This window comes from Toxoplasma gondii, chromosome XI (assembly GCF_000006565.2).
Source record: "Toxoplasma gondii ME49 chromosome XI, whole genome shotgun sequence".
In the NCBI taxonomy this organism is placed as follows: domain Eukaryota; phylum Apicomplexa; class Conoidasida; order Eucoccidiorida; family Sarcocystidae; genus Toxoplasma; species Toxoplasma gondii.
In genome coordinates, this window is record NC_031479.1 from 3,628,267 (window position 1) to 3,647,873 (window position 19,607).

The 19,607-nt window shown below is 51.1% G+C and overlaps 2 protein-coding genes across 2 annotated transcripts; both read right to left on the reverse strand.

Annotated features, from left to right (window-relative positions):
- Nucleotides 1-45: 45 nt before the first annotated feature.
- On the reverse strand, nucleotides 46-7,846 carry TGME49_313710 (hypothetical protein). The gene is made up of 11 exons (XM_018782787.1): nucleotides 6,618-7,846; nucleotides 6,160-6,209; nucleotides 5,169-5,750; nucleotides 4,686-4,820; nucleotides 3,826-4,393; nucleotides 2,843-2,907; nucleotides 2,335-2,403; nucleotides 1,785-1,877; nucleotides 1,410-1,538; nucleotides 761-800; nucleotides 46-527 (listed from the first exon to the last, which is right to left on the reverse strand). The coding sequence occupies exons 1-11, from the start codon at nucleotides 6,739-6,741 to the stop codon at nucleotides 499-501; spliced, it is 1,884 nt and encodes a 627-aa protein (XP_018635406.1). The 5' UTR covers nucleotides 6,742-7,846; the 3' UTR covers nucleotides 46-498.
- Nucleotides 7,847-10,114: 2,268 nt separating this feature from the next.
- Nucleotides 10,115-18,271, reverse strand: TGME49_313725 (hypothetical protein; the record flags this gene model as incomplete). Its single annotated transcript, XM_018782788.1, has 9 exons — nucleotides 10,115-10,300; nucleotides 10,677-11,777; nucleotides 12,431-13,432; nucleotides 14,044-14,391; nucleotides 14,729-14,815; nucleotides 15,121-15,357; nucleotides 15,614-15,689; nucleotides 16,003-16,099; nucleotides 16,426-18,271. The coding sequence occupies 9 exons, from the start codon at nucleotides 18,269-18,271 to the stop codon at nucleotides 10,115-10,117; spliced, it is 4,980 nt and encodes a 1,659-aa protein (XP_018635405.1).
- Between the last annotated feature and the right edge of the window lie 1,336 nt (nucleotides 18,272-19,607).

The following is a 19,607-nucleotide window of genomic DNA, read 5'->3' on the forward strand; positions in this document are numbered from 1 at the left end:
CAAAACGCGTTGACCGTTTTCGTTGGGTCGAGTCAAATGAGGAAATGGCACACGCTTGAGACTTCCTCTCTCCGGTTTCTTCTCTTCCTCAAATCAGAGGAGACCCCGCGTTTGGGACTCGAACGGCAGGAGAGAATTTTCCTCTTGTTCGTCGCACCAAAACATACGAACATGGATATCCACGGACACAACGAAATGTATAGATTTCTCCACGCTTATGGAACTGCACGCGCATTTGGACTAGAAGGAGTGGTATAAGCAAGGATATATATTTATTTATACATATATTTATGTAGATGCGCACTTGTACTCGACTCTGTTTGCGCATGAGGATACACTCCATGTGTATATTGTCACGGGGAGAGAGAGAAGAGAAGACCGATGCACAGGAGCGTCCAGCTGTGAGACTTCTGTCCCCGCGGGGGTTGTCTCTCTTGTCCTTTCCTTCGAATGCGTCGTTTTCACTTGAGACAGTTGCGCAGCCGTGCTGCCTCCACGTCATGGTTCCAGAGGCGGGTCTTGAATGCCTTGAAGAAGGAACGACAGGGGAGAAAGAAGCGAGGAACCGAAAGAGATCAGGAGGTCCACTTTTAGCTTCCCCACAGATGTCCCTACCGGATGCACGGTGTAGCGCATGCGCCGCAATCGGTTGTTTTCTCTATAGGATTACACATCACTTCGGAGTGTGCATCTTCAATAACTGAAATTCGGTGGGGGGGGGGGTGGTTCTCTCTGGAGTGAACGTGCACTCGAGTCTCACCTTTCTCGTTCAGCCAAATCAGCGTCGAGAGACCGGTAGCCTAGAGATGCGAGGAGACAGCAGAGATACGGAAGAATCCTAGCAAGCCAACGGCGAGGTGACAGACGCCTGGTTGCCCAGGGCTCCTCGAACTTCTCCTGCCTTCTTGAAGAGCTAGGAAATACCACTCGGGAACGATGTACATAGGTAGGCGTGTGTCCACGAGCACAGAAAAAAACTGCTTTCCAAACGCATGTGCAATGCGTTTCGGTTTTGCAGTCTGGCCGACTCAGATCTGTCACAGGTAGGGACGGACGGCTGTTGCGACCGATCGACGTAAAACACAGTTCTCTTTTACGCCTTCGTCTCGCTTTTTCGTCCTGTCTCTCTCCGTGTTGCCTTTCCTCCCTCCACAGTGTTCTTCTTACACAGACACTTGATACATAGATTATGTTTATAGACGTATGTGTATGTATACATATAAAAATAGGTATTATATACACATATATATATATATATATATATATGGATCGATAGACTGGCCATCACAGGTATAGATTTACACATGCATATTTAGCATGTATGCATGCATGTGATGTCTTGATGTAGTGTGGTTCGTCCTCGGAATCATCTGTGTTTGATTCCGCGTTCTTCTCGCCTCCTTTCTCACCTGCCTGTGAGATTTGACAACGGTGACCCGCGCCAGATACCCACGGTCACTCAACCTTTCGCTCTCATCGTTGCCGAGCGAAGACTGTGGTGCGTGCAGTTGAAGAGAGGCCAGAAGGTCAATTTGCAGCTGCAGGAATGCCACAAGGTTGAGGCGGCGGTGGCTCGAAAAAGGAAACGAAGAGGAGACAGGCGTTGAGGAAAGGAGGCGAGGAGACGACCCAAGGAGAAGGAAGTTGCGGAAAGGAGAAAATCAAACGAAACCTGAGGGGGTGAGGAAACACTCCGTCGACGGCACTCAAACAAAAAAACCAAGAAAGAGAAACACTTGGAGGTTGAGAGCAAAGACTTTGTGATCGATTTCTGCTTTCCTGACCTGCTGATGAGGAGCGCAGCGACTCCAGACAACGCCCAGGCCTGGTCGTTTCATCGTCGCTGGAGGAAGCGAAAAAGGAAGGCGGCCGAGGCTCTGCGCAGCAGAAATCCGACACACCATGTTTGCTCGCATGCGCGCCCATGTATGCAGCGTGGAGTACACCTGAATGCGCGCATCAGTGTTTCTGTCTATATCAGCAGTCGCATTTAGAACGGAAGGTATGAAAAAAGGTCTCTCTTCAGTCTGTTTGAAGCAGACATTTCAGGATGAACGGTCGCTGCTACAGAGGCATTTTATATGCTCATAAAACAGCATGAGATGGGCATGTTGGAGTGTACAGACTGCCGAACAAACTCCTCCATTCGTGGCATCATGCCTACATTATCACAGAGGAAAAACGCGAGAGGCGACAGTGGGGATGCCTGCACTAGACAGCTTGCTGATTGACAGAGGAGAAACTCAAAAAAGTGTCAATTGCTCTTCGAGCATTGAGACCCGTTTCCAACTGTCCCCCGGTGTTGCATCAGCGCCGAAGATCAGAGACAGTTACCGAAGGATTCGAGAAGAAGTTAGCATGGCCCTCTGCAGACGTCTCGGAAGCCACTGTATGGTTCGTCGTCTGCATGTACACCCGAAAAAGGCAGAGCAGGAAAACAAACAAACTTCACAATGTGAACCGCTCCTCACGCGGACGCTTGTCAGCCTTCCAACAGTCGGTTTTTGCGTGGAGGCAGGTGAAGAAGTGCATGCGGCAATACGGCGTAAAAACCTCTTTGCGCATGCCAGGAAAGATAAAAAGGGATTTCGATTTCCCCCCACACTAAACGCCGATGATGTCTCTGGATTCACAGCGATTCACAAACGCGCATAGTGGCAAAACGCCTGATTCTATACGACTACGTGCGAACCTAGTCTATGCGGTATCTACCGACTCTCGCTTGAGCATCTGCACAGATGGCAGCCTTCGCACAAGAGTGTTCCAAGAGAACATGAAAAGCGGCTTTTCTCTTGAGCTGGCAAGAAGGAAGAGAAAAACGGGAGCAGGGAAATCTGTTGACCAGAACGAGAGCCGACGAGGATGCCGCGAATTGTCGCAGGAGACGCCAGACGGGTTGCAAGGCCGCTGAAGAGCAAACGTACGCAGACACCGAAAACCAACGATGAACAGAAGATGCTGCATGCAGTTGACATGGTGGCCACGACACGCACAACAGAACGTCGATCCGGTAAACAAAAGCCTTCAAAATCCGAGCCAGTCGTCCAATCCTCGTAGGCCATACTCAGCAAAACATGGCAGTCCATCGAAGCCTAGCAATCCCAATTTACAACGTGTAACAGGGAGTCTACATCCAGTTGCTGACGGGGCGGGAGAGACACCAATCGCGTTCGTCCAGAAAGAACAAAGGACACCGCAGTGTTCTGCCAGAAAAGGAAGAAGGTGAAGTCGCAAGAAGGCTGTTGACGGTGACTCAGGGCTGAGCGAGTCGCTAAATTGATTATACTGAGTTCAGTCAGAGACATTTTCCTCTTCGCCTAAGGTCGACAGCAGAGCGCAGCAGTGCGACAGGATCGAAACCAGGAAGGGAGGCAGGTGTGACTCAGAAGAACAGGTGGAGAGGGAGCCGATTGCTCAGAGAGTGCCAGGAGAAAGGAGACACGCACGCCGACCGAGAAACGGGTACAGCGAAAAGGATGCGAACGAAGGTAGAACCGAGAAAGAGGACTGACGTCAAGAAAACGGGAGTCGGACGGACGTCTGTACGACGAGGAAAAGGCAGATTTGAATCAAAAGATGAGAGAAAACGAAATGGACGGATACAGAAAATAACCAATGTGCGTCGCAACACGAGAAAGGAGTGCAGCGTCCCTTTCTCAGAGGAAAACAGAAAAGGAGACCTTAAAAGAAAAACGCTTCTGGAGGAATTCAGGCATGGCACTTGAAGGTTGAAGATCGATGCACCTTTTCATAGAGGGACGGAAAGTGTACTGGATTGTTTTCAAACTACAAAAACAAAAATCCGGAAACGGAGGGTGTACGTACAGCTGCCATCCAGGATGGCGTGAGGAAGCAGGAGGAGCGACAGGCCGTCAATCGCGACTGCTGCGAGATGAGCGCCACGGCCAGGGGATTCGTTTCGACCTTTTCTGGCTCTGTCACACTTCTTCGTACGCCGGAGCTTTTCCTCTGGCTTTGTGTCGCCCTCGGTTGCTGCGGCGTCTTCCTCCGCCTCTCGGACAACAGCGGTCGCTCCATCGCCTCCTCGAGTGCCATTCACTTTCTCTTCTTTTCTTCTGCCGTCTCCCGCTTTCTGTGTTCCTTCGCGAGTCGCTGAGTGTTCTGGATCTCCGGCCCTACGAGACGGTCTTCTCCTCTTGTCCTCTCGTCGTTTCCTTCCTGCCGTTTCGGCATCCACAGCGTGGACCCTAGCTTGCTCAACCTCCTTTAACGTTTCTCTCAGGGCAGTTGCTAAGTCGTCCAGCGAGAAGCAAGACGTCATGTGGAAGCGACGAAGAAGCGAAAGCGCGTCTCGATCCGCTTCTGCTGCATGCTCCGTCTTCGTCGCAGAAGACGCCGGAGGGGAAGTTGTACACGAAGTTGAGTGGCTCGCCTGAAAGCGGCAGACGGCAGAGAGACGAACGGAGGCATGGAACTCTCGGACAACGGGAACCGGGTGTGTTGGCAGTTGGGGGGGCTCGGATGAGCGTCCTGGTTCTCCAGATTGACTCTGGACACCACGAGACTTAACGCACTTGACATGACCGCTATGGAACTCGAGCAGTGCTCAAGACAGCTAAAAGACGTAGATTTGCTACCGTAGGACCCTGAACGTATTCTCCACATTGCGCATGTTCTACGCGTTGTGTTGCTCATTAAAACACGAATTCGCGTGGTCGACCAACCTTGTTGCGACGCCTGACGCTCTGAGTGGCAAGAGCCCGGAGTCGAGAGAGAGGAAAGAAACCTCGACAAGAAACAAAGAGAACCGAAGCATGTTTGCTTTCGCACAGAGCTTGCAGCAGACAGGAGACGAGGACCTGAGGCAGGAGAGAGGAAAACAGCAATGACACGCAAAGGTGGAGACATGCGGAAACGAGTCGGAGGAAGGTTAGGAAAGTGCATCAAAGACACCGCGGTGGTGGTGGTGGCCGCAAGGGAAACCGAAGCACTTTTGAAATTGAAAAACGTTCGTATGTCGCACAGAAATTGAGGAGTCGAATGTCCAGTGAATGTGGAATAGCGAGCGAGCATCTGACGCTTCCCTGGAAACTTCGCTCTTTAATTTGTAGGGAAAACGCCTGTAGCGCCGACACTGGTTCTGTCATATCAACGACGAAATACAAAAAACACTGAAACCCCAAATGAAGAAAACGACTTCCGCTTACCTCCGTGAGTGTCGCGCCACCTTCACCGCCGAACAACTCTGTGACCATGCCTTCTCTCCAGCCTCGTCCCCCAAGGAGGTGATCGAGATTCTGCGACCCTGATGTCCAGTGTGTCTTTCTGTCATGAGAGTGATTTCTCTGTCCCTCTCTCCACACGCGCCTTTGCTTTGCTGGTCGCAGGCCATCGCGAGGCTGCTGTGCGAATCGCTGTTCTTCCTCTCCTCTCGAATCCTGCTCCTTCTGTGGAGATGCGCCGCCGTCGCTCTTCGTTTGTGCTCGCGAATCCGGAGATCTCTCTCTCTTACGCGTTGCTTGTTGATTCCGCTCACTCTCGGACCCCACTGAGACAGAAGCGGAGGCAGGAGATGATGCGGAGAAAGACGCCGACGGAACAGTGGAACACGCGTCCCTTCGCTCTCGCGTCTCGTAACCTAGGATCTCCGCTGCTGTCGAAGTGACAAACGCCGGTAAAGCAGAAGACAAGAACGGAGAGAGAGCTGACGAGGCGAATACCGGGGGCGGGAACCTGGGTGGCAAAGCAAGCAGAGTCGCCGCACAAGCGGCGTGGATTTTGCCAGCATCCTGAGAGCACATTGGAAGCAGAAATGGAGGAGGAGAGTGTGAAAGAAAGGCAAAGTCGAACGGCGAGACAAGACGGGAGGGCGAGTGGAAAGGGGAGCGGAGAAGGAAACTGCGAGAGATACAGTAGAAGAGAGACGCGGTATGGGAGTCCGCTCAGACTAAAACATAACAACAGTGGAAATACATCTGTGGCGGCTGTTCCAGAGAAAGAGACGCGGGCGTCACGCTGCAGAAGAGGATGCAGAGATGTGGATTTCGGAGTGCAATGTGCGAGCATATCCGGAGACTCACATTCATCCGCTGATGACAGAGAAGTCTTCAACGTCTGAACTCGAAAGGAACAGAACAAAGGAAGAGTAATGCTATACCGCGGAGCAAGAGAAAAAGAGCAAGAAACTGGGAAACTTACCTCCACGCTCAAGCCAAGCCCTCGCAAGTCGGCGACAGCGATGTTCTCCACTGCAGGTCCCCACACGGCAGCGCAACAAGCAGACAGGTTTGAGCAGATCAACTCCTGGAGCCAAAGCGAAAACGATACAAGAAATCTCGCGTCTCGAAAAGAATTGAAAAACGAACTCGAGTGGCTCCACGTTCCTAACTGACGGGCAGGAGAGGCCGTATATATAACTATTCCAACCGACATATCCGTGTGTCCAGGCGTTCGCCCCTTTCGTCCCAGTGTTACGCTGAAGAAACGAAATGAAAAACGTCGGAAAGTATCCAAAGACACCACTGTGGAAAGGTGAGCTGCCACGAGGAATAGTGTACAGAAGTACATGCGTCGTTGCTGAGCAACGGCGAGGAGCGTCTTGAGGCACACACTTCTGGCCAGGAACCTGAAAAAAAAGGAAGCCTCAAAGCACTTACACGTTCGGAAGTCATGCTGAATCAGAAAATCCTGTAGCCGTTGCTCCAGACTAATCTCGACCGAGGCAAACGGTTGCGAGGCCGTGCTTCGCAACAAGAACTCTCCTCTGGTTTTTCCTGCCATAGTTGTCGTCCGTCGTGAGTTGAAGTTGTCGCTTTCGGTCTACGCTAGCGGTGTTCCGCATAGGTGACGGGTGTCTTTCTAGACAGTCATATCCGCAACAGGGGGTCTATCCGTCTGATAATCTTACACGGCCGCTCAATCTGTCCCGTTTCCGTTTCTCGGCTCAGAGAGGCGAGACGCGAACGACCTGGGTGAGCAATACGCCATACACTTGGCGTTGGGCGAAAGACACAACTGCAACGTAACCAGTCGAGACGACATTCCAACCTTCCTTTCCGCTCCGCTCTTAGAAGACTTCGCTCGAACGGGGAGGCACCACTGCAGCAGGGCCTCGTGTCCGAAGAGGTGGGGACAGTTGGCAACGGCCGCTTCACTGGGGTACGCGAATGAGGGACATGAGGGACCGACAATGGTGTGGATTTTAGGCTTGCCTCGTCATTCGCATTCCTCATGAGAAAACGAAGGTACAGGAAGAGTGAGGAAGCAAGAAATAACTGTGTACATAGCTCACGGCCGGTGCATCGTGTCTACGTGGTCGGACGCCAGCTCCAAAAGGAAACCAACACTACGTAAGAGAGGAAGCTCTACACGGTAGAAGGAAAGGGAAATCCGGCAAATTATGCCGTGAAAATGGTCCACAGGTGTGCGTGGACTTGTTGGAAATGAGTGGGAAACTGTGACACCTGCAACGGCAGCATAAGCGCGGTGGGTGTCTTGTTGCTCTCAGGTATACATACACATCCAAACTCTCAAGGTTAGAGAAGACGGTCACGCCGTCCAAACGAGGAACACGAAATTGTGGAGAAGTCCCAAGGTGAAAAACAAGACTGAAGGGAAAGAAGTCTGGGAAACAGCGTGTGTAAAGTGGTTGTTTGGTGGAACAGATAAGCTGTCTTGTTGATTTTGCCAGTCAGTTGGGGGCCGCCTGGACCTGCCAGCTAGATTTGACCCAACTGAGGACGAAGCGCCCTCAAACAGTTCTTCAGAACGGCAAGTGACGGCATTCGTACATCGAGATGAATATAACGGTACAAACGAAGTAACTCTGGCTGTTTGTGACGGGAAGATGGTAGCAGAGAGCCGCTGGACTCTGTCCAGCAGTGTGTTTCTCCCGCTTTGCCTAAAAATCATATACAAGAGTCGCAGCGCGAGAAAGCGATTGCCGTCGCATGTGTAAAGTCGAGTTGCGTGTGCACACCTGTGCATTCGGAACAATGTTCATGCATACCGTAGTTCCCCCGAAAGAGTTTCTGCGTCACGTCCCACTTTCTCTCAGCTGTATCAATAACTATTTTCGCGCATGCGTCACCAGTTGCTTCGGCGGTGACAGTGCATTCTTCCTGCGACAAGCGTTGCAGCAGAAGTAAACGTGCAGGGGAGGGGGGCGGGGCGGCACCGGGTGTCTCCCCGACGAAGCGGCGTCCCGCTGCTGTGATGTCACTGTAACCCGCTACAGAAATGTCGTTTCCATAGGGATTTGGCAATTCAGAATGGCTACAATCACAAGGTGACTATTGTAGCGGCCTACGGTGTCTCTTCCCTGCGGTATGAGGTGGAAGTGTTCCTCCCATCGGGCTGCTGGTGCCTATGCCGATGGGGGAGAACCGAAGTGGCGACAGATCCGTTGTTTTTTTCTTGCTCTAGCGTACAACAACCGTACTTTGGCATGCATTGCCCTGCGTATTCGATGGTATTTGAAGTGGAAGGGGTTTGCAGCTCCATACGGTTGGGTAAGTGCATAAAGGACTAAGGGAGAGAGCCGGAAGTCGTGAGGGGAATTGCAGACACCGACGACACGACCTGTCCGACGTAAGTCGAGCGATCTGTAAGAGATGCAAAAGAGCTGTTGAGTTATTGCTTCAAGATGTAGCCATTCTATGTGTCATAGCACGTATTTGTTTTTGTCATCTGCGACTGTTCCTCCCACGGACCAGAGTTCGTAGTGTCTTTTGTGGAGAAGGGTGTGTGTGTTCGTGGCAACGAACTAGTCTCAAAGTTAGGGATTCCCTCTCTTCGTCTTGCCACAGCACCTGTGTACCATCCGCAGTTCGGATGGCACATGAAGTGGTCTGTGAGTATCGCAAGGAATCAAACACTGCAGCTCGCACGTACACGCGAGCGAGCCTTGGAGCAGGAGGTGAGACGTGGAGAACTCAGACTCCCCCATGAAAGGCTTACACTTATGGAAAAGCGCGATTCCCTCAAGGTTCGACCCGAGGGCTCCCATTGACAGGAGTGGAATACCAGGTGAACACGGCTATAGTTCCAGTTGTTTTCGTAACCAGCGCGCGAAATACCGACGCCCGGCACACCACTTCCGGTTCTCCTACTGGAACGACGACAATTTCCTAGATACGCAAGTGTCACCACAGAGGGCCTTACTTGATGTATCCTCTGTCTCCATTCTTGATAGTGTCTGGTAGGGCTCTGCTACCGCTCGATCGGCGTATGCTGTAAAGCGTGTTGACCAATTCAAATACTAGGGCAGTGCCCGGGGCGCTTCTGAGACATGGTGGATTCAACGGCTTTCCAGAAGTGATGCCAGCGTTTTTTTAACCCAGGGTCAAGTCTTCTCATCTTGAGAACGCACAAGACACCCGGACAGCATCTTAAGAAAACACTGGAGAGCTCAAATACGTCTCGGAACCGGCCACACTGAGGAGAGCGGGGACCGACAGAACATGTCAGAGGGTTCGAGCGCAACACTGCCACAGGGGTGTATACACACTGCGTAAATACTGCGTATTTCAGCATTCCCACAAAGAAAGGTGTTGAGCCATAAGTATGCGTATACACACACTTGGAAGAAAAAATCTGATATCCGGAGCTACACATCACGCGAAGGACTGTAGGCGTGTTGAAAGCTCCGCATCTCCCCTGAAAACGCACCGGGGAGTTAACAAGGGCCTTCAGAACAGAGACGACACCTCAGCCGCACCTGCGCCGCTGGGGAGGCTCAAGGATCTTTCACCGCAATTGTTTGCTGGCGTTTCGTAGCAAGAGCGAATGAGTTTCTTCGCTTTCTTCTCTCCGTAACGCAAGCGGAGAGCGACGCCCCTGGGTAGCGTGCTGCGTAGGAGAGGTTCCGCCGAGCACAGATACTGTTTCAAAGGGTGCAGCAGCATTAAAGAAGGGGAATCGTTCAAAAGAAAACTGTTGTTTAGCTGCATCGAGTGAAAAGGCATCTTCATTTTCGTCAGACGGTTTTGTCGCTTTCGTATGGCCTAGAGCTGTCCTGAAATGCATTGCCGGGGGAACAAAAACTCTCTTCAAAGATTCTCTGCTCACAGAGGGGATGCGAGGCCCCGTGCTCGGCGTACGCCAAAGTGCCTCTCTTTTTCTCGATGTCGATATTGAGGACGACGAGCTTTCTCTAGTGGACGAGAAAAGGAGTCGCTGCTGGGTTTAGCGGTGTGCTGCTGATGTCTTCCGGTTTCTTCGGTGTGCTGCCTAAGCCCGAAGTACTTGGGGGGCTCGACTGGCCTCCGCTGGTCGCTAGTGTAAGCAGTAACTGGTGGACTGCTTCTTGGGGGAGATCGCGAGTTGTTTGGTAGAGTTGCTGCACATAGTCGAAAATGCGAGGGGCGCAAAGAGGAAAATCAGTACATGAGGTGCGATCTGGCGAATCCGCAATGAAGCACTGAACAGACACTGTAGGGGCGACGGGCTCTCCTGTGCATACATCCATGTATGTGTATAGTGTATATCTATATATCATCGTGTACGCGTTATAGCTGCATACGCTTCCACACAAAAACCGATGTGGATCCACGAACACACACAGGCAGACATGGAGGCATTAGGCAAACGTATGCAGACACACTTACATACATGCATACTTGCAAGCGTTGTTCATGCAATACATAAATGCTTAGATCTCTCCACAACGGCTCCGATGCTATTTCCTTTCAAGAGTTTCAGTGTGTCCCCCTCACTTGTGCAATTTCTTCGACATCAGTAGTTTCCTCCACAGCCTTGTGCATGAGAGTCGCCGCGACATCGAGAAGCTGCTGCGTTGCTTCGCCACTCGCCACCATAGCAGAGTTGGAGCTTCTCTGAGATCCTGGAACTCCAGCGGAAGTTGTGTCTGTTGCCTCTGCTCCAACGGAGAGCTGAGATGCCTTTTGAGCACTGCGACTGGTTGTGACTGGCGGTGTCACCGTTTTGCTGGCGGCCCCCAGGGAACCGACAGCCTTTGTCGTTCCTGTCAGAAGCCCTTTACTGTTAGAGCTCATAGAGAGAAATGCACTCAAGTCATGCTGATGAGACGTGTACAGCTCATCAGTTTCTTCTCTTGTTTCGAGCAGGCCCCCGTTCCTGTGTGCGCCAGCGTGCGGGTACGGCAAAGACGCATCCGAGTCCTCTGGGTAGTTGGGTTGAACTCCGAGGCTGTGATGATGGAAAGTACCTGTTTGAAACTGCATGCGGTTGCTGGGATTTTTGGTCGCCATCATGGCCGCTTCTTGAGAGCACATGGTCGTACTCTCTGTTGAAAGGAGAGAAGGGAAGAAGCCGGAGCAGCCTCCCCCATTCTTTTGCTGTTTTTGCTGCTGCACCTCAAAGAGGAAATTCGCTTTTCCCATGCCATTTTCCTCTAGGCTAGCAGAGGCAAAGTGCTGGTCTTCCTCTTCTGGATCCATCGAGAGAACTGTTTCTTGAGCGCTTCCAGAAGTTGCGGCAATGCCTGTCGGGATTCGGCCCCAGGAAGCCGGATGCTGCAGGCTCGCACAAGTGGAGTTCACCACATTCTGCGCGGAAAAGTTCGACATTTTTCGGCCGTTTGTGCAGAGCATTTTCATTGCATTGCTCTCCGCGTTACTGCGAGAAAACGGTGTCATCTGTATCCCGTTCTTTCCTCCTCCGTTCTTCAGCACTGTGCCGGCGCTTCCAGATCCGTCTATACTCGCGTAGCCTTGCAAGGCTTTCAGGGCGACAGCACGAGAGGACAAAGTCTTCGAGTGATTGTAGACGTTATCGGCAGCTAGGTTAAGACCAGAAGATGGCGAGGGGATCCCGTCTTGGGAAAAGGTCATGTTCTGTTTAGAAAAAAGGGAACACGCGTTCAGCAGCAAAGAGGAGGTTTCTTGTGTCCTACTCATTATTGGAGGCCGTCAATGCATGTAGTGCCGTAGAAACACCCGTGGCTTCTCCACCTTGAAGGAAGAAGTTGTCACGTTTTGGAAAATGTCACAGATATCCATCAAAGAAAACTTGCTTTCCGACTACTCAACACCAGGATAGCTCATGTATACGTTCACTGTACTGATATGCAAATGAAAATTCGTGGCCACATGCGCACTCTTGGTCTCAGAGTCTGTTCTGTTTCAATCAATGCATATGTGGGCACTCTTCTTCGGAATTTCTCAACTTCGACTGTGTATGCTCCACAAGTCGTAGAAACAACGATATTCTTTCCGATCTCCGAGAGTGCAGTACCTAGGTTATTCTGAATATGCCTCTCAAAAAACCTTTTTCTCAGTGTTGCAGGTCACGTTTCTTCTTCTTAATCTTCGGCGGTATCAGGGCGAATTTCACTTCTGCTTTTATATTTCCGGAACCCCTTTTCCCCTACAACGTGTAGTGCCATCGACAATGTCCCTTCTCCTGGGCGCGTCTTGCCTCTCAACTACAGTGTCTATCATGCCGCATAACCTTATTACTTTGTCCTCACTTCTTTTACCATCCTCACCTCATTTGGTCCTTGTTCTTCGCCTTGCGTGTTTGCCAGGTGCTGGCCACTTCTGGTCTCTGAGCAAACACCCTGCGTAACCCCACTGTTTTGCTTTTGTTTCTTCCACTGAAGACACAATTGCTGATCCAGAGCTCCAGATACCTGCGTTTGATGTCTCTGTTGGCTCCCACTCCCAACCTGGTGTTTCTGCAACTCTTCAAGTTGCTGCAACTGGAGCTGCACCTGCCTGCGAGCGTACGTTCCTCCTCTTGTTCCCGTCCCCTCCACGCCGTCTCCTCCTCCGTGAAAAAGACTGACAGGATTGGCACCTGCAGCCGCTGCGGCTGCTCGCATGAGGGTCTCCGTCAAGAGAGCCGGTTGTTGCAGAGAGTTTTGGCTTTTTTCAACGTTGGACTTCCTGCGATGCTGGCTTTTCTCCTGCTCATGTTGAAGCAACTGCAAAAGTAACTCCTTTTCACCAGCGAGAGATGAATGTGCGTCGGGATGGGCGTCCTGAATGGACGAAGACGGTTGAGCGTGACTCTCAAACGTGCATGAACCGGTTTTCGTTGAGGTGGAGTGGCCACTTTGGATGCCTGCTCGTGTCACGTCATTGGACCCGCATGATGAAGGACCCAACAGAGAGTTTGCCACATACTGAGCTGCCGCAGACACCAGTGCGGAATTCTGGGTAGAACTGGGGGGATTGTAAAGAGCGTTTTTAGCGGGTGCCAGTCTTTGCAGAACGGTAGACGAAAAAGCCGAAGCGCTGCCTCCCTCTGCAGATGCTTGGCAGTTCGCTGCCGCCGCCGCCGCTGCAGAGAACAGCGCCGCCACCGTGGTGGACTGCGGGGAGGGGGCATCGAGCGGAACAGACACGATTCCAGATAACTGCTGAAGTTCGTGAAATTTCTGCGAGGCTGAGCACTGAGCGAGACGCATCGGAGGCGTTGTCCGACTTGCGCCTCCGGAGACGCTTGGAGATTGCTGCTGGGCCGTCACCAGACCCATGTGGAGATCCTACACGCAACGAATAAGGCAAAGAAACAAGATGCCTGCATCAGAGTCAGTGAGTAACAGACTCAAAAGGGATGTCTACTGAGGAGCCGAGTGGTTCTAAAAAAGCCAGAAAGAGAAGGCTAACTCAAGAAAAATTGTGGAGCCACGATTCGTCAACAGGAGCAAGGTATCCGTAAACGGGACCACACGCCCAAATACACACGCCCCGGTGATCGAACATCTGCAAACGTTGCTGTACCACCTCAGAACGTCGTTGATTTCTCTGCGATAGCCAGATTCCCTTCTGACTTTTTTGAAAGTGCCTTTTACGTGTGTAACGAACTACCAAAAACACTTGTTTGCACAAGTTCCCCGTCTCCAAGAATAACCACCAAACCTGCCCGCGTAGGTGATACAGTCTGCCCACTCGAACGAAGAAGACCTCATATCTGCTGCATACAGTATACAGGTACACTTACCTGTAGATATTCACACTGTGTAGCATGAGTAGAGGAACAACAGCTTGTGGAATGCACAAATCCATGTTCTTATTCTTACTCGGGCACAGGGGATAAACGTGTCTGGCTATGTGAATCATATCCCTTACAAGAAACCAGTGCGTGTCGCCATACCTCTTTCAGCTTTGCTGCGACCTGGGCGCATATTTCTGAAACAGAAGGGGATGCAGGAGGCCCAAGGAAAATTAAAAGAGAGTTGAGTGAGGGCGAAAAGGTTGGAGAGGCTCCAGCTCCGAATGCGCCCGTGGGGGACGACGCAGCAGATAGGGGCGTTACGGCTGACGTTCCGCTCTGGTTTCCGTTGTTGTAAGCTGTGTTTGGCGAGAATGCGGAAGCAATGGGGGTCGTGCCGGTGTTCGTTCCACCAGGAAGTGCGCAGGGGACAGTCGCCGAACCGTGGGGCATCGCATTATTGAAGACACCCGTTTTCTTGAACTGTACCTTCAAAGTCACTCCTCGAATCTGGCGAAACACACACTCACATCACAGATACAGTGTGTGCATAAAATGATCTGCCTGCTTGATCATATGTACAATCCCATACTCATTTGACAACAAAGACATGATCAGAGGCAAATATCATGTACAAACGCATTCGTACATGTAAGCCTACATGTGTCATTGACACAGATCTCCCCTGTAAGGTCCATGAGTTTGCAATCAACTGTCCTTCGGGCCTCTCCGTTTTTGTACAGTCTCATGAGATGGAACAAGGGCTAGCACCTATTGTTAGACTTGTACACACACGATATCACTCCAAGCTGCACGCGTGTAGAGTGGTGTTTTGAAAAATTCGAACCTGAAGTTGACGGCGCTTGTCGACCAGTTCGAACGCAGCTTCTAGGGTGCTCAGTTGCACAAATGCGTGCTTCTCATGGAGATCCACCTAGGAAAAAGAGTATAGGGAGACACACTCGCGATGCAACAATGACTTCCGCCACAGCCCAGGCTGGCAAATGTTGCTTGGCTGTTTCGGTTTCTCTACGTTTTTCTCACACGCAGCTATGCATGGAGATGAACACGGTATGTGTTTGCTGCGTAGACGCATGTATCATGAGGAGACTTGATGAATACAACTACCCATATGCATTTTGTGTCGTTCGGCTCCACAGCATCGTCACTCCCCAAGAAAGTTGCAACGTTGGTTTTGCTCGGACTGCGAGTGGTTCGTGTAGTTTTCAGGCGCCGGACCTGCATGATTCTACCCTTGGTCAAGAGAGCATCAACGGCTGCTGCAAGAGTCTCCTGGGTCGTGTTGGGCGGCAAATTCGACACGTAAACACTTCTCCCGAAAGCGCTGTTTGGGCGAGTGAGCGCCGCTTGTCCAAGAGGCGACGCTGGGGTACCCATCGATAGTAATGACGCCGGCTGCAGGTCTCGAAGTGGTAACGATATGCCTAAAAGGGCTTCTAGAGGTCCCCGAAAGCGCTGCATACAGAAACACGTTCCTAGAATTTGCATATGGAGTAACATACGGACTAGAACGTCTTAGCACACTGTGGAACGTGAATCTTAAGGACTACGGAGTGACTGATGGGGATCATTAACTGAGCATCGAATTTCAACCTCTGTCTCTCCATAGGTATCTTGGTATGGAGACCTTTCGATCTAGCACTCTGCGCCACTTTGCGTTCCATCCTAACACATTCAGTACGGTATTCAATACTTTCAAAATACAGCTAACCTTAATGCAGACCGTGACGGAAATGCCGACGTGCAACTGCTGACAAAAGCGGCAGCGGAGTGGACACTCTTCACCCCTACACGCAAACAGCAATTCCACAGGAGCTCTCGACACGAGAATTTCGGATACGATCGACGACAGGGTTTTAAGTGGCAATACACTGGACGAGGCAACAAACAGGAAAGCTGTACGCCTTGTGTTTTTATATAACAAGGCAGCTGCGAAGTGGAAGAGGCAAGCACGCAGACCCGCTTCTGCTGTGGGCTGCATGTGTCCATAACCCTCTGCATGGGAACTTTTATTCTGTGGATCGACAGATATGTATGTACCCGTATATACATCCGCCACTAGTTTTTCCTCTTCAGTGGACGGTCACTCTCGTTTGTCACCTGTGCGAGGATCGGTGGCAGTTGGGACAGACGAACTCGCCAAATGGGCAACTCGGCATTCGGTGGCTCTTTGAATCGCAGCTCAGACACAGGCGCCCTGAAAAAGGACACCAGTTACCAAATCCGCATAGAGTTGCGAAGACTGTTTTCCACAAAAACAACAAGGACATTGGTAGACGCAACGCCCCCTGCTTCCTCCGTCTCACTATTTAAAGAAGCCCGAACATGGTTAAACATACTGGAACCGTTCCCAGACTGACATACGCGCGCGTATCGAGTTTATGCATGTGCTACGCAGAGCGACCGCACCTTCCCGTTCATCACACGTGGTCCTCACTTCCCTTGCTTTTGTAGCTGTATGGCAACCTGCCTACCAACTTGGTTCCAAATGTCAGTGACACAACCTTTCTGGTGCGTACTCACCTTTGGCGTAAGCCTCGAGCATTTCGAAACGTGTAAGAAGAAGAGGACGACTCTCTTGCTGAGCGAGCACAGCAGCCGCGGCGGCAGCTGTACTTCCAGTCTGAAAAGCTACCCCGGACATTCCTACGTGAGTTTGGAAGGCTCCGTTCTCGTTAATAGCTCTAGCAACTCCATCTGCAGTGTTCATGAAGTTCGCCGCGGCGCACCCACCGGATTTGATGCTTTCGAGAGGCAACATCAGCACCTGGTCGTCTGCGTGAATTCTGTGTGTGTTTCCGTAGTTCTCGTCGCCGCCAGTCCGGTGGTACTCATCGTTGGCACTAGCTGCCCATTTTCTCTCTTGTGCAATACCTGTTTTCTTTCCAAAACTGCTGCTATACTCTGTTGTGGCGTTGTAGGTATTGTAGCCTTCCTCAATCTGGAGTACATGGCCACTTAACATTTGAGCGGAGGACATATTTTTCCCAGAAAATTCATTCTTTCGTACGGCATTCGCCAAAGCGGCATACGCAGAAGATCCCAGTCCTGCAGTCTGGCTCACGCGGCCGAAGTCCACTCCACTTCCCGGTTGCACAAAAGCGGTTGATGAACCGGTGAGGATGGTACTGGCACTTTTGTGAGAGCTGGACAGAGGGAATGAAGGATAGTTCCCAAAAAAGCTCTTGTTCGAAGCAATGGTGCTGTGGCTTTGAAACGTGTTGGGCCTGCCATCAGCCCCTGCTCCGAGCGCGCCTTCACTCGTGCTTCGAGTAAGGGACTGTGACAAAGAAGTCAGACTAGCAAGAATGTCATCTGCTTCTTTGTTTGCTGACACCGACTTCTTCTGAATGTTTATTTCCATGTTCCCTTCTTCTGGTATCGCCCCCATCGTACTGCTTCTTCTAGTGGGGAGAAATGATGATGCAGAGGGTGCTGTCTGCGAACTTTCTGGCAGAGTGTGTTGTTTCAAGAGAACAACACTGGGGTTATGCATCGATGATGAAGTACCTTTGCTACTGACGAGATTGTGCTTGGATTTGGGATTGTCCTGGCGTGGAGACGAGCTTGGTGTTCCTTGCTTCATCATTTTCGGCTGTGCTTCATCAATTGTTGATTTCTCTGTCGTGGCTGGTGGTGAAGATGTTCGTTGCGAATCCAATGCGTCTGATGCCCCCACAAATTCGCATTTGTGGCTCTCTGTCGAGTTTGTTGTTTTGAGCTCCGACCTGAGTTCTGCGTCTTGACACACGATTACACTCTCGTTCATGTTGTCAATACTTGAAATACCAGTGGTTGTCTCAGTCCCAACAGGGTCTTGGACGTTGTTGACGGCGGGTGGCGTGGCTTTTTGAAGGTCGTTTCGAGACTCCTTGTGCGCCTCAATTGTTTTGCGGTCGCTGGTGTTACTTACTACTCGCTTTTGAATAGATGCACTCAAGATATCAGAAGTACCATTCTCCTCGGTTTCTGGATCTTGTGTAATCAGCGGCGGAACGATGCCCTTCGTGTCGTATTGTCCAGCTGTGGAGAGAATTTTGTTGCTACATGTATTTGTGGAGGACGAGGGAGTGCCATTGTGCTCCTGATTGTTCCCTGAAACAGCGGGAATCCCTCCAGAGGACGACGACCGAGAAGACATCTCGTTGGATGGCACGTGAATGCCAGTGGTGCAATCAGTGTTGGTCTTCTGCAGGACAGATGGGTCAGACACTACAGGCAGCTTCAAGGCTTCCGATCCAGCCGAATGAGAATCCTTCTCTACCACAGAGAACGACACACCTTTTTCTTCCCGGTCCTTCATTTCACTGCGCGAGTGTTCTTCTGTGACAGCTTTTTGAAAAGTGCTAGCCGAAAGGGAGGCTTCCATCTTCACACGATGGAACATGTACGAACATAAGAGACTTGTAGCCGCTATCGAAGACTATGAAACCGAACTGGTTCACTTTAGGGGAACGACGCGGTGACACTGCTCGTAGAGGCGCGACTTGAACCAGAGTCCTGTAGCAAATTGTGGCACGACTCGTAGAGTTCTTTGTCGTCTTTATTACCACGGGGCTCTTGCAGCAGGTGTCGTTTTTGAACGTCGAGGAACGAGCCAAACGGAAAACAGAATTGTGCCTTGCTTTCGTCTGTAGATAATATATTGCGGCGTAGCTCTTCGTCAGTTATCGGTAGACACGGATTTCACCGCCCCTTTGTATGAACAGAGCTTTATGAAGAAGGCTGTGTGGATCTTCTCTGTCTAACTTGGGAAGGAAAGGAAAAAGGACAAGACATCGAAAAACCGAGAAGGGCGAAGTCTAATTCAAGAAGTGACCGACAGGGCATTCAAGGTCCAGCGGAGAAAGAAGATGAGGCCAAGCATCGGGCACCGGGATACAGGGCCCGAGAATGTCACGACAGTAGTCGAGATCACAGGGGAGGAAGGCCGAGAATGTCAGGTAAAAGCAAATTTGCGAGCAGCCGCCCTCAATAGTAGCGGAGTTGTCATCAGCTGACAAGCAGGTCTGGTGGGCCTAAACATCGAAGAGGCGGAGAGGGCGACACAGATCCTGCTAGAGAGCAAAAAAGCGTAGGTCTTTCGGACCCAGATTGAGGCTCAAGCGGCGGATGACGTCCAGCACAACAAAGTAGAAGATGTGTTGTTGCGGTCCAGCGTGAACAGAAACCTTCACCCTTATCGAAACCCGTTGTGGATAGATCACGAAGCGGAGTGGTTGATACCATCAGAAAATCGAACAAATGTTGGAGCGTCGATGACAAAAAACCGGATTTATGCAGTTTGAAAGGCTTCCCGAATGACCGCAAACAGTCTATTTAATTGTCTGCCCTCCGCGTCTACACACAATAGTTGCTGGTAGAGGTTCTGCTGCTGGCCCAGATGTACACGTACGCGATATACCTGCTACACCAACCATATATATGGAACAAATTTTCTGTGTGAACCAGCGTAAACCCACGGCAATTTGTGGGGGTTTCTGAAACTCCTGGGAGCCGCAATCAGCGTTAATCCCGGAGACTTAATACATACACTGGATAAATTGCGGGCGCGAACAGCAGGCCGGAAACAGGAAAGTGTTTTGTGCACGTCTCCGCTTGCTATGGCAATACGGCGACAAAGGTGAAGTAAAAATCCCTCTCAGAAGTGAGTAGCCGGGCTTGTCACGGCTAAGCCAAACCTGCTTGGAGCTGGCCTTAGGCGT

What these genes read in the sequence shown, in the direction of transcription:
- TGME49_313710 (XM_018782787.1), bottom strand. Translation starts at nt 6,741, where the DNA reads ATGGCAGGAAAAACCAGAGGAGAGTTCTTGTTGCGAAGCACGGCCTCG. An exon ending in GCGTCAGGCGTCGCAACAAG is followed by an intron (nt 4,394 to 4,685) that starts GTTGGTCGACCA and finishes TGCCGCTTTCAG; the next exon opens with GCGAGCCACTCAACTTCGTG. An exon ending in TTGTCAAATCTCACAGGCAG is followed by an intron (nt 801 to 1,409) that starts GTGAGAAAGGAG and finishes TCGCATCTCTAG; the next exon opens with GCTACCGGTCTCTCGACGCT.